The sequence below is a fragment of the Cylas formicarius genome, unplaced genomic scaffold, assembly GCF_029955315.1.
Source record: "Cylas formicarius isolate icCylForm1 unplaced genomic scaffold, icCylForm1.1 PGA_scaffold_4__25_contigs__length_36172078, whole genome shotgun sequence".
Taxonomy (NCBI): domain Eukaryota; kingdom Metazoa; phylum Arthropoda; class Insecta; order Coleoptera; family Brentidae; genus Cylas; species Cylas formicarius.
The window spans coordinates 10,548,765-10,562,661 of record NW_026844334.1 but is presented as its reverse complement, the minus strand read 5'-3'; the positions used below and the strand labels follow the sequence as shown (position 1 = coordinate 10,562,661).

Sequence of the window (13,897 nt, the reverse complement as noted above, 5' to 3'; positions counted from 1 at the left end):
GGATACACGGGCAAAGAAGGAAGGGTAATATGTTTTTTTTATTGAAGCCAAAGCGGAAACCGGCCACTCTGGAATTATTTTTAACGCTTTGGATGGAATTTTTGTCATAAGCGCGAAAATATTTACATTATTATATTTTTTAAAATTTATTTATTATTTTATAACCAAAATTCAAGAAAACAGGGGCAATATACTAAAATAAAGGGAAAAAATTATCGAAACATAAATTAATTAAAAACAATTGCTGCGAGGGTAGTTTCAACGTCATGAATTCAAAGTTGCGAAGTACTCATTCCCACGTAAATGATCTAAACAATGATTGATAACGGTTAAGTCTATAAAACGATAAATTCCAAGCATACAAGATGACTAAAACAATATTTAGAGGAAAAGGTGGTAATGTGGCCCCTGCAGATATATTGGCCCCCTTCAATATTTTAATGTTTGAACAACGCCATCTAGTATGTTTTATGCGCGTTACGGGATGCTCACGGCATGATACGTATTTAGTACCTTACAAATCCACCAGAGCCTGTCGCGTTCGATTGTTATTCGAAACAGTTGAAACTCGTTCCCGGTAAAACTTTAAACTACTGTTATTTTAATTAGGTAATTGTTTATAAATAGAGTGTTTTGGCTATTGCATTCGGACATTGGATACGTTGAACTGTTCTTCTACGGGAATTAAAAGGTAAATACAAAATTAGATTTGTAATAATTATTTTTGGTACGTTTGTTTAAATATTCTCAATAGTTGTAATTTGGCCCCTCATGTTGGTTGTATAATGCTCCCGGGGGCGACATTATATGTAAGAGTGATTCATAATTTTCATATTTTTATTTTTTGCTTTCAGAGCTAGACAAGGAAGAAACAAAAAAAAATGTAAATATAAAAATGTATTCTATGCCTAGATCTACACTGAAACGGTTAGTAAAGGACCCTCAAGAATCTTTAGAGTTGCTCGTACATAAACCGATAGGAAGGAAACCTGTACTTCCAGCTGAGATGAAAAAAAAGTTAGTGGAGTATATCTTGTTCATAGAGTCCAGGTACTATGGGCTTACTAGAATGGATGTCCGGAAAATGGCTTATCAGTTAGCTGTTAAAAATGGTATTCTTAATACATTTAAGAATGAAGCAGCAGGGTGTGCTTGGTGAGATCATTTTTTAAACCGACATAAAGACACTTTATCTTTACGCAGACCAGGATTTTTAATATTGACCACAGGTGTTATGTAAAAAAGGCAAAAAACAGATAGGTGCCTTAACTCCTGCAGAACGAGGGTTATTATGTACTCTTGTTTGCTGCATGAGCGCATCGGCTATATTTGGGCCACCTATGATGATTTTCCCCAGGAAAAACTTTATATATTTTGATGAAGGGAGCGCCATCCGGTTCGATAGGCAAAGTTCATCCATCTGGTTGGATACAATTCAATTTGTTCACTGAATGGTTTAAGCATTTTATTGATAAAACAAATCCCAGGGTCGAATATATCCGATATTACTCATCTTTGACGGCCATTACAGTCACACACGCACAAGCTCCAGCCTCTGGACAAGACTTTTATGGGTGCCCTAAAGAGTTATTATAGTGAGGAAATTCGCAAGTTTACTTTTGCAGTCTGACAGAATGCTAAAACCATACATCGCTAAGCTTTTTGGCAGAGCATATCTTAAGAGCACTACGGGAGAAATCGCATTAAAGGGTTTCCGTGCCACAGGCATTTATCCATTTAATCCTCAAGTTTTTACAGAAGTCGATTATTTAACGGAAGAATCTAACAATAATCAATTATCTTCTACTCCTGATAATCAAGATGCAGGCCCTGTAGCTAACCAGAGTGCCCCAGAGGAGAGTGTAGAGGCACAAGCACCGGAGCATAGTTTGGTTCTACCAGAAAACATTCAGCCAATTTCTACGACCAAGACTAGGACTTCTAATCGTGTAAGAAAGGCTACAACAGCAAAGGTGATCACGTCATCACCATGCAAAAATCAATTAACCGAATCTTTGCGCTTAGCACAGAATCGTGAACATGAACGAGGAAGAGGCCGTGGACGCGGACGAGGACGTGGACACGATGTCGAACGTAATCACGACAGAAAAGGGTCCGGTAGGAATGTCGTTCGATGCCAGAGAGAAGCTACATCCAGCAGTGGCTCTGAAAGTCACGAAGACGCAGTGAATACCGATTCCTGAAAACGCGAACGTGCCGTGTATGTCCTGCCAAACGATTTATTGCAATGACAGACCAGTGTCAAAGTTGCAATTTATGGGCTCATGTGGAGGTTCTGAACGATACTATTATATTTGTGATTTTTGCCGTTAATTTTTAATTGTGCAATACATTTAATGTGACCCCCCAGGGGGTCACATAACCATCACTTGATCTCGAGATACCAAATTTGAATAACTTAACAATAAATAATATTTTTGCTATCTTGTACGCGTTTCATTTATTTCATAGTCAGGGATGTATGGACCAATAAATAAGAAGTCCTATAATGTGAGGTTTGTCACTCCTATATTTTTTAAATAAAACTTAAAAAACAAAATGTGGGCCACATTACCACCTTTTCCTCTACATAAAAAACAATTAAAATGTTATTACACTAATTAACTTAAAGTAAATAGTTTAATGTTTAAAAGTAATGTCTGCAGAGAAATCAAAACTCAATTTTTGTTCACTAACCACTTAAAAAATAAAATGTTCAAGTTTCGAGATAAAATCAAAATTATCTTATCACTGGTTACTAATTGCGACCCTGACAATGAACTGTAAATCCACGCCTTAATAAGGAACTTTGGACGTTAAATTCACGATTTTATCGTACTCAAAGAGAAACACAACGTCGTTACATTATAACAAAATAACAAACTTACCACATCATATATGACATACCATGACGATTGGAACGGTTAGGTTAATTCGATGATATGTCGGTATTTGTTAAATAGTGTTTTCTGCAATCGCCGACTAAGTTTTGGGATGCATCAATCTGTTACAACGCAAAATCTTACAACGAATGGCAAAAGACACCTACCCATACACCTACATGTTTGTTTCCAGCAAAATTCGTAAATAATTCAGCACTACGAAAGCGCTGCTGAAAATACAAGACACCCCTTTTGATAATAGACCACGGCACATTTTTTATTCGCATACCCTTTCATTAGCGTCGAAGTTTCTTTAAGTTGTCATCCATAGGCGTATTCATGTCGATTTTATTCGAAAATAGTCGCACACTTTTATATGAATAAGTTTCAAAAAATGACATAATTTAGGTGAATTCTCCTGTCACTCAGTTTTGAGGTGCGATATTTAAGCTAAAAGTAACTTAGTTATATTTCGGGATACTACTTAATACCAAAGAATAGGTGTTTCATTGCTTACAACTAAAACCTTTCATTTTACCGATATTTATTACATTTATCAATCTACCAATTACTATGTAAATTTTTCGATATTCAATTTCTCTATTATTGCTTGAACAAAAAAGTGATCCACGTAGCAGTAAAAATAATACTAGTTCAATCCAAGCTATAATCTAACACCGTGTTGATATTATCAGTTATTGTATTAACGTAAAAAATAATCAACGGCGACGCTGGAGCAAGTCTCTTTCTAAAAAAAGTTTCTCTTTTGCTGCAACAATTATTACACTTCACCAAGTCACTTTTCAATTTGATATAGACATGAATTTAGTCGGGCAATACTTTAGCTACATAAGATGGTTCATGCTGGTCGCCGGCATTTGGAGAGTAGAAGTGGACGAATTTTCGACAATTAAGAAAAAAATCTACTCTATCTACTCAGTTATAATACAAATAATTTGTACTTCGCCAATAGTGTCTGCTACGTTGTACGTTCCGATGCTGTTCAACATCAACAGGGTAGCTGATGGTAAGACCGACTGGTCCCAAATAGCGACGGCCTTAAAAAAACATTTTTATTGGTAACAAAACGCAGCCAACTTCTTTTAAAACACATCCACTGTCCCTAGATTCATCTTTTATTTTATCTTTGATACGCACATTTTGGACATCCTTTGAATGTAGGTTGATTGGTGAGGCAGCGCACCACTTTCAGTATATTGAGCCAGTCGGCAATAAATTGAGACCATACATTCTGAATGGTCTTGACCTTTTATGAGTTCTTGATGATGATTTACGCGTGCGATTGTCCTGGTATGGTCTGTTCATAGATATAAGAAAGTGACCAATTGCTGTTGAACGGATTATCCAAGGGTGGTCATTAACATACAATGCAACAAGGTTATTATTAATTAAAGTAATTATTAATCAATTAATTAATAATTGATAATAATAATCTTATTGCAGGTAATTATTAATTAATTATTTATTAATTACTAATAATATCCTTATTGCATTGTATGTTAATGACCACCCTTGGATAATCCGTTCAAAAGAATTGGTCACTTTCTTATATATATGAATAGACCATATCATTCCTTCTTACTACATATGACCTGTTGGCCATGAAGGAAGCATTTGATTCCACTTATTCTTTTTCCTACAAAATATTATAATTTAGAGACATTTTAATTTGCGGTATGGCATTTCGAATTAGTAGATGGCCTCTAAAGTATCAAGTCCTTGAAGAGGATTTACTCACCCGCTTACTCAATACATAAATTTATTTCCTAGAGCCATGAACTTAATTTGTTTTTCTCTAACTGAAACTGAAAACGATCCGGTAAAATTTCGATTATCATTTTTAGCAATTAGTAACATCGGCATAGTTGTATTTTTCGGGATGGTAATAGCCAAAATGATGATGTGCCAAACGAAGCCAATAATAAATCTTCTCGAAGTGGCATTGCGAACAGAGTTTCGTATGGGACTTGTTGATGCTGAAGTGGAAGCTATATATGAGTCGCATATTAACTTGGATAACGGCTTCATCACATTACTGTTCGCGTGGGCCATACTGATGGGTCTATGTGTTGCTTCTTTTGGTGAGTGAACCAATATAAACATTTAATTTAACTCCTCGTAAAAGATATGATAAATTTCAGGAGACGTTAATTGCTACATGTATTTTAAACAAAACAGCAATGTAACAGAGAAACCTGTGCTCGTAAACTATTGGTATCCTTTTGACATCAACAAACACTACGCCGTCATCATGATAGATCAGAATATCAGGCCGACGGTGGCGTCTCTTTGTGTTTTCGTCGTGAACTCGTTTGTCAATTGCATAATTATCTTCGTAAGGCTGCAACTTAAACTGCTACAGCACAGTTTCAGGAACTTTGACAAGTTGTGTCTAGAAAGTGGGCAATCAGAAGGAGGAAACGTGCTGATGATGCTCTGCGTCGAGCATCAAAAGCTAATCGAGTCAGTGAACACATGAGATAACAACGTTGCAAGCTTTTAGTAAAACATATTACGTTTTAAATTCACTTGTTTTAGATATGTGCAGGACCTGAATGAGTCTTTCAAGACGATAACACTTTTGGAATATATGGTCTCCTCGGTTTCTTTTGCTGCACAGATTTTTCAAATAACCGCCGTAAATGAGAGCACATCGTAATAGCGGAATTGAAAATAATAATTATCTTTTTTGCAGGGCGTGAGACCGTATTTGGCAACGATAATATTATGTTATACGATATTACAACTCTTCATATTCGCTTGGAGTTCGAATGAGGTTATTATCCAGGCAAGATTTAAATGATCGAAAAAGTGCAAAATATTTTATTGCGCATTTCAGAGTGAGGAGTTGGCTAGAGCTCTCTTCGAGAGCGACTGGTTCGTTCAGGATGTCAGAACTCAAGCTCTGGTGCATATCATGATGTTAAGGTGTCAGAAACCTCTCAGCTTAAAAATTGCTAGGTTCGGCGTCATGGATTTAGATGTTGCAATTTCGGTAAATCTGCCAAATCATTTTAATCAATTATGTGCTAGTTCCAATTTGAAAAAGGATTTTTATCTATTATTGTCTATTGCTTTGTTTTAGAGACTCAAACTGGCATACTCCTACGCGTCGCTGATTAGTGGATCTTAACCTTTACAACATATCAGTAGTGATTCATATCAGTAGTGATTGTAATTTGTTTGGTTATTTTATTGGTTTGATTTGAATAAAGAATGCCTAACTCCCCGTGGTTTTCTCAAACGTTTGTTTTGAGATTTGCTAACTAACTAAAACGAAAACAATAAATTTTGAAATCGTCAAGAAATAGATCTAATAATTCACATTAACATAATGATTTCTTTGAGACGAAATATATTCCTATTAACCCAGCGCATCCGCCATTAATGAAACATTGCTTATTTGAAAAAAGGCAATAGAAAAGAGTTGAAATTTGTTGTAGTTGCTGACCTTTCTTAAATGAAATATAATTGAAAATTTGGTACATTAACAATCCTTTAGTTCAGCAAGCAACTGTTACTCTCTGTATATTTTACAAGTTTCCTAGTCAATTTCAACTACAGAAATGGTGAATATGTAATAATGTTAATTTAAAATCGCATTTTTATCTTATTAATTATAATTGAACTGTTGGGATGCTAAGTTAAATGAAACTGTAGTAAATACGATGATCGAATGATGTTTGTCTTTTATTGAGACTTTTGGCTTCATCAGAATTATTTGTTATAGACTCAAAATGTCACTATATATATATATATATATATATATATATATATATATATATATATATATATACATACATACATACATATATATATATATATATATATATATATATATATATATATATATATATATATATATATATATATATATATATATATATATATATATATATATATCTATATATCTGGCGTCTCTGATGGCATCCGTACATAATTCATACAAGGTGGTATCCTGGCAATATACATTTACTCAAATGTATATTTTTTGGGTTTTATCTAACGGAGGAAGTGGCATCCACCTTTGCTATTTATAGAACGCATTTTTTGTCAGCTATTCGGGCGCAAGGTCATCGTTGTTATTTAGTTTAGAGTTTTAGTCTTCCCCTTGGGCACGGGTTCAAGTGATATTCATGTTATAGCTCTCGAAAAAAAAATGAAAAAAAAAATTGACCATAATTACTGTGTTTTTCTCAGACAAAAATAATCTGAAAAATCTCGACGTGTTAAGAGAAAACATCATTGCTGATCAAAGCGTCGGGAATTTAAAAAAAAGTAAAAATCGAAGAAACCGATTAACTAACTAACAAGATTCAGTCTCCTTTGAAAAACTGATTAAAATGCGGTAAATACAGCTGATTACATCGAAATTAAGAAAGAAAATCCTCACAAGGATTATATGGAAAATTTCTAGGGCAATTAAGGTTTCCAGATAAACCTTACACTCAGATATTCAAAATGGACAACAATGAGCATGTTGCTTTATTTATGGGTTTAAATGAAAAAAAAACAATCAGAATTTTATCGTTTGCTCGACGACGTTTCCCAAACGACTTAAGTGCATAACATATTTATACTTTCACAACATAAATAATCAAAATCACAACGAACTGAAGAGTAGGTTACAACTGCTGCGGAAGAAATCCTTAGAGAAAAAAACAAAAAAATAAAATTTAAGTTGTTACCATGAACGACGATCAAAAACAAATTACAGAACGGTTTTTCAAAAAACATATTAAAAATAAAAATTGTATAAATCGTGAACTGTCCTGGGATTTTTATAAACCAAACATTGTCAGTAAAAAAAATTTACGTATGCAATAAATTTTAAAAAATATGCTGATCCGAAGAAGAGATTTTATTTACAAATTTAGAAAAGGTTCATTTTTAGTTTACTAATGTTTATATTTTTTTCGGAACAGTTTATGTCCATTTTAAAGTATTTTATTTTGCTTTTGAGTTATAATTGCATATAGAGATGACAATTTAAAAACCTAAAACAGCTTTGTTTAGGGACGAAAAAAAAATCGAAAATCGCTGGAAACGATTTCTATCAGGAGAAGTGAAAGCATAAAAGTATATTTACTAGACATTGAACATTGACCATTAAAATTTCAACTAGCAAAGGGATTCGAGTGATGCTCATTTAAAGCTTTTGAAAAATGTTTTTGAGGAATACTAGAAAATCTAGATTTTATAATATTCTTCTCGGTTTGATGTAAATGAATGCAAACTTTTGAAAGATTTAATTTTCATTTCATTAATTAAAAGTGTTTCTGTTTTCTAGCAAACCAAGAACTTGAAGCGTTTTTCAAAAGCTTTAAAATAAGGTATTCCTCTGCTCCTTATTTAAGATTTCAATTGAGAATCTTGCTGTATCCAAGGGGTTGCAGATTGGGCCTAATTAATATACATTTTTTGTTCTCACTTTGGATAGAAATTGTATTACTCGAGCCTCACTCGATTCTGGATTTCGGATGTGAATTTCGTTCTGTCCAAGGGATTGCAAAGAAGGGATAAGAGAAATGCAAAATTAAATATATAGTCTTTATTTACCATATTTTATACGAAATGATCAAATGAATTAAAATAAAATAGATTGCATAATAAAATAAAAAATAAACCTTTTTCGTAGCAAAAATTTGGAAACAAAAATAGTTTTCATGTAACATTCGTTATCATTGACAAACTAAAAAACATTTCTACATTTGTAAACAACACATCTTCAGACCCATTATTTTTTATTAAATTTATTGCATATGTAAACTTTTATTACTGGCCATGTTTTGTTTGTAAAAATCCCAGGATGACTCTCGATTAATCTCATTACCTCCTGCTTTTTTGGAGGAATTTTATTTTTAATGTGTTTTTTGAAAAAACACTCCGTAATTTTTTTTTGGTCGTTTGTCCATGGTACCAGCTTACGTTTCCGTTTTTTTTCTCTAGGAATGTCTGCTACACCAAAGGCAGGAACCTGATCCTGATTTTTCAATTGATTCGGGTTTTGATTTTCTAACACATTTTTGTAAATATCTTCTAAATAATTGTCATCACTTTCGTCTATGATCTCATCATTTAATTCTATTTCATTCAGAGGTTTCCCTTTGTTCTTTTCAAATAACGCTCTGTTTTGTGAAAGTAATAATAACTTGCTTACTTTAGCGGTTTGGTAAACGTCGTCTGGCAAACGATAAAATTCTGAATGGGTTTTTTCATTATGACCCATAAATGAAGCAAGCTGCTCCAATTCATTTTTCTCCATTTTAAAAATCTAAGTGATAGTTGCCAACTGCTTTCTTAACCTAGTGGAAGTCAACAATGATGCTGCTGCCTTGTTTCCACCAAGCGCCAGTAATGAATGTTTTCTCATGACCGTATATCCTCCAATTGGATTTAATGTTCCCGGTAAACCAAAAAGATACTGATTATTTTCAAGATCAAAATTTTTTCTCAGATTTACCAAAGAGAGTGTAGAATCCATCGCGATTTTTTCAAAAAGTACAGGAACCCCTCTACCCCTTTTTCATCTAATGACTATGCGTTTGAGTGATTTAAATAAAATTTTCTCGGAATTTGTCAGCACTTTTTCAAATTCGGACGATCGGACTGAATCTTGGTTTTCTAAAAAGGCTAACAGGGTCATCCTTTGGAGTTCCCCTACCCGCCTTTTGTTAAAAATCATGACACTGCAAAATATCCCTTCCAGTAAATCTCGATAAGCTTTTTCATTGTGATCATTTTCTGCCAAGACAAGTTTGGCTTGTGAAATAAGATTTTTAAGATATTGGTCCAGTTTCTGAAAGAAAGAAAACTACATAAAACAATGATGAAATTTTGATTATATATCTAACTATCTCTATTACAAAATCACTTTTTTTTATTGATAATCTAAACTTTCATTTAAGTCATTAAAGATTATTTCATAGTATGTATTTGGTGAGATATTGTTTTCACAGCGATACCTCTACTTTTTTTTTTAATTTTATTTTTACATAAATATAAAAACTGTAAAACAAATAAACTTAATATAACCGAAACACAATTTTGTCCATCTTCAGGAGAAGATTAAAACTAAATCTTTTATTGGAGATGTCAACTTGAGTGCTAAAACGCGCATCTATGAGAAAACAAATTTTTTCGACGATTATGCAAGAAGCTACTTTTTTCCCAATATTTACACAAGTTTCAAAAAGTGATAAATTTAAATTAACCTTGATATCTTCCGCCACAGGTATTAATGTTGGTTTGTTAAATTTTTTGTAAGCCAAAACCTCAATTGTCCAGTCATTATCAATAAGTTTTATTAATTCCTTGAAATTTTCTATATAATTTTTACGAGGATTTTCCTTTTGAATTTCAATAGAACACGCTGTATTTACTGCATGTTTAATCAGTGTTTCCATCTGAAGTGCCAAAGAAGGGGACTTAAAACTTCGATTTTCAACGTCATACTCTGCTATGTTTCTTGTAGCTAAAACCAGTATTTTAAACATTTTAGGTAAGAGAATCTCAGCTAAACCAAGTGTTTTATTATTTTTGAGTGTTCTGACGCTGATGAGTAAACGAGCTAATCGTCTCATGTTCCGTTTCGCTACTACCAAGAGATGTTTTTCTTTGTGACTTTTTATATAGCGCCTACCAACTTCACAAATAAGTTGATCTTTCTTAGCAACCAACGAAGTTTCATCTGCTCGTAACATGTTTATAAGACCACTAATTTTTAAAGGATCATTCGGTCCAAAATTCCCAACCATTACTGTTTGACCTTCAATCTGTGCTTGAAAGCGTTGACTCGGATCGGGATTAAAGAAACATTTTTTTGCGTGGCGACGAAGGCTATTCTTGGCATAATAGCCTTGACAAAATTTGCAAACAATATAGTCTTCAACTAGCTTTTTTTTGTTTGCCATTACAGGTACAACATTTGATGTAGAAAAGTCACCTTCCCTACGAAGTTTGTCAATCAACTTGATCCGTTTCTTAGATTTCTTCTCTAGCGACAAAATTTCCTGTACTTGTAATTCGTCCCAGTGATTACGCTCCATGTGCCTTAAGAAATTTCCGACATCTTGATTACAATATAGGCATTGATGTTTTCTTCTAACACGTCGAGTTTTTCCAGGTGTTTTAACTTCGGAATCCAGATTGTCATTTTGTCTGAGACTGACACAGTAATTGTGGTCAACGCTATTATTTTCTTCGGGAGGTAAACCTGGTTGTATTGTTTGCACCGTAGTATATGTACTGTCGGGCAATTCTTGACGCAGTTCAATAGGGCTATCCAAAAAAAAAATCACTTTCTCTGTATCCACATTCCCACGAACTTTCTGATTCGGATTCTTCTGGTAATTTATATTCCGAATCGGAAATTATTTGGCTATTATCCGAGCTTGAAGGAGTCATATCTACAAAACAATAATTTAACAATGTAAAGAGGTTACGTAGTTTTCATTTTTCGCGGATAGTTCCATACATTACAGCAAAAACTTTAAAAAAATTGTCTGTGATTTAAGCCAGATACCAAAAATGCACTTTTTCGAGAAAATGTCATTCATTTAATTCTTTTCTTACAATTCATTTTTTTTACAAGAGTAAAGTAATCTTATTTAAAAGTTTTTAGCAAAATGATGTTTCAAAATTGGATCTAATTGTTTTAATTAAGTTTGGATGATAATATTTTTTTGCTTGTTTGGTTAAAAATATCTCATTTAGAACTTATAATCTGAGTAGCACTTTGCTAAAAACTTTAGAATAAGTTTGCTTTACTCTTGTAAAAAATTGTTAACGGTTTGGACACTCTACATGCAAAATAATATTTTTTGTTCAATCAAAAATTTTGATAAAAAATGTCCTTTTCTTCAAAGACGAAAGTTTTTGTCCGTTTAAAATCTTGTTTACCACATCTGGACAAGGACATGAACATGCCGAAAAAAATTCAATATTGTTTATATTCGTAGTTCAGTTTCAATTTTCTCAAAATTTGAAAACTTACTTAACTTAAATAAGAAAAACGAGCACTGTTTTCAGCCTTTATTTCTTAAACCAAAAATTGAATGTGATGTATCATCTAACTTCAGTAAACTAGGAAAATACTTGATGACACGGTTATACTGCAAATTGCAATTGCAAAAGGTTTTTGAAAAGTTTACGTTTATCTCACAAAACATGCATTTTCGGCCCTTTGATTATATAAACTTTCCATCATATTTTTCGGTGAGATCTTGCCTCTGAAATTTAGCAATGCAATTTTCAAACATAAATGGACACAAATAACTGGTTAACATTAAAAAAAGTAACGGAATCGCTTAATATGTTGAAAATATATTAACATGAATGATTTGACTTTTGTATTGTTTGTGATGTGTTTCCGTAATTTCGTTGTTGAATCTCAGTTATTTTAAATATCTTGAAAGAATCTTAACCTGCGAATTAATTCTCGTAATGCTTGATACGGCGAAACTTTGTAACTAAGTGTAAAACAAATTGTATAATAATTTTGACATATTGTCAAAAAAAAGTGTAAATAAAAAAGCTGACCTTCTATAATTTATTTAGGCAATCGAATTTTAAAGAAATTTCATCAATTTTCCGAACAAATCCTTTGGAAGCTAAAACTTTTTTAAAAATTCAATTTCATGGTACCCGCTATACTATACTACAATAAAATAGACGATATTGTGTTGCTTATTATACATACCTGAGAAAATATAAAGCTAATACAATAATTGTCAAAATTCCTACCTGCTAGGCTCTTGTCTCGAGCTAGATCCAAGATACGTTTACTTCTACGATTCATTGTTAAGTTACGCCGACACAAATTTTTATAGGTAATGAAAATATTCAGAAAGGTTAGGTTTAAGGGATAGCAATGTGGCCACTAAAAATAAAACTATATCGCATGGGGAAGCCAATATAATCCGGCGACATATTTCCAATATACACGGTAAATTATGGAAGTCAAAGTAACCGTTGCCAATATCACTATATACACATAAATTGGGGAAGTCAGTGCCACCGCTAAATATATAACCAATATACAGGCACAGAAATCGATGCTAGAGACACAAGCGGAATCTCGTTGAACCACCTCGTATAATTTTATCCAGCTAACGTGAAAATTGACGTCCGCGAGTTTTAAGTGTTTTTGAATAGGTGGTGCTCAAATAAGTGTAATGCCGACATTATTTTAAAAATTCAAGTTGGCATCCGTATATCGGAGTTCACTTTGTCCCGGATGCCACTTTAACCGAGGATTTTACATGGGAGGACACCACTCTGCATCACGTATATATATATATATATATATATATATATATATATATATATATATATATATATATATATATATATATATATATATATATATATATATATATATATATTTACGAGAAGCAGGAAAAGGAATTATTATGAAAGTTACGGGAACCAGTGTTTATAGTGTTATCGTATTCTTATCTTACCTGAGTTTTTCTCGAAAATTATTCATTGATTTCTCGTTTTGGTTTAAATTAGTACTGGGCCACTACCAAATTCGTTTGCTTGAACTCTCAGTGAAGCTTCAAAGACCTGACAGCTCGAAATAAAGTCGTTTCATCTTCAAAACAGCAACGCGTCAAACTTATTGAATAATTCAAGAAGCCATGTCGACACAATTACAAGATTATAGACCTTCGTTGCATATATGTCTAGTTATTTGTACTGTATATTCTACCCTTTGATTAGACATCGAGGGATATATCGCAAGAAACCATTGACGTGGGTGAAGTTATATTTCGTAGCCATCTGTGCATTGAAAATTGCAACAAAATGATTGGGTGAGTTAGTAACTTTTCTGTTCCATATATGAATATACCTGGAGACAATCTCCTAGAAAATAAAACATTATGTAGCAGAAAATTTGATAAATTTGGAATTATAACTCTGGCAGAAGAAGCAGCACATTTTTTAAATAAATTTAAAAAAGTTTAAAACACAAAAGTGCTTATGGCAAA

General features: G+C 32.9%; 3 protein-coding genes across 5 annotated transcripts in view; 2 read left to right on the top strand and 1 right to left on the bottom strand.

The window, feature by feature from the left end:
• Positions 1-13,756, bottom strand: part of LOC132701511 (uncharacterized) — a 65,795-nt gene extending 52,039 nt beyond the window's left edge. The window contains exon 1 of one of the 2 annotated variants that reach the window (XM_060669488.1): positions 13,367-13,756. The gene's annotated coding sequence lies outside the window, so the exon portion shown is untranslated. Of the gene's footprint in view, positions 1-2,888; positions 3,059-13,366 lie in introns of those variants that run through there. The other variant, XM_060669489.1, reaches the window with a different exon arrangement.
• On the top strand, positions 193-2,560 carry LOC132701156 (uncharacterized). The gene is made up of 2 exons (XM_060668870.1): positions 193-1,973; positions 2,026-2,560. Exons 1-2 carry the CDS (start codon positions 1,635-1,637, stop codon positions 2,188-2,190), a joined length of 504 nt encoding a protein of 167 aa, XP_060524853.1. The 5' UTR covers positions 193-1,634; the 3' UTR covers positions 2,191-2,560.
• Positions 3,707-6,061, top strand: LOC132701071 (odorant receptor 30a-like). Of its 2 annotated transcripts, XM_060668731.1 has the most exons (7): positions 3,707-3,909; positions 4,748-4,984; positions 5,045-5,366; positions 5,442-5,541; positions 5,599-5,691; positions 5,743-5,898; positions 5,989-6,061. In XM_060668731.1, exons 1-7 carry the CDS (start codon positions 3,744-3,746, stop codon positions 6,034-6,036), a joined length of 1,122 nt encoding a protein of 373 aa, XP_060524714.1. In that variant the 5' UTR covers positions 3,707-3,743; the 3' UTR covers positions 6,037-6,061. The 2 variants fall into 2 exon arrangements, with proteins under 2 accessions (XP_060524714.1, XP_060524713.1); XM_060668730.1 differs by having other exon boundaries at positions 5,743-6,024.
• Positions 13,757-13,897: the final 141 nt, after the last annotated feature.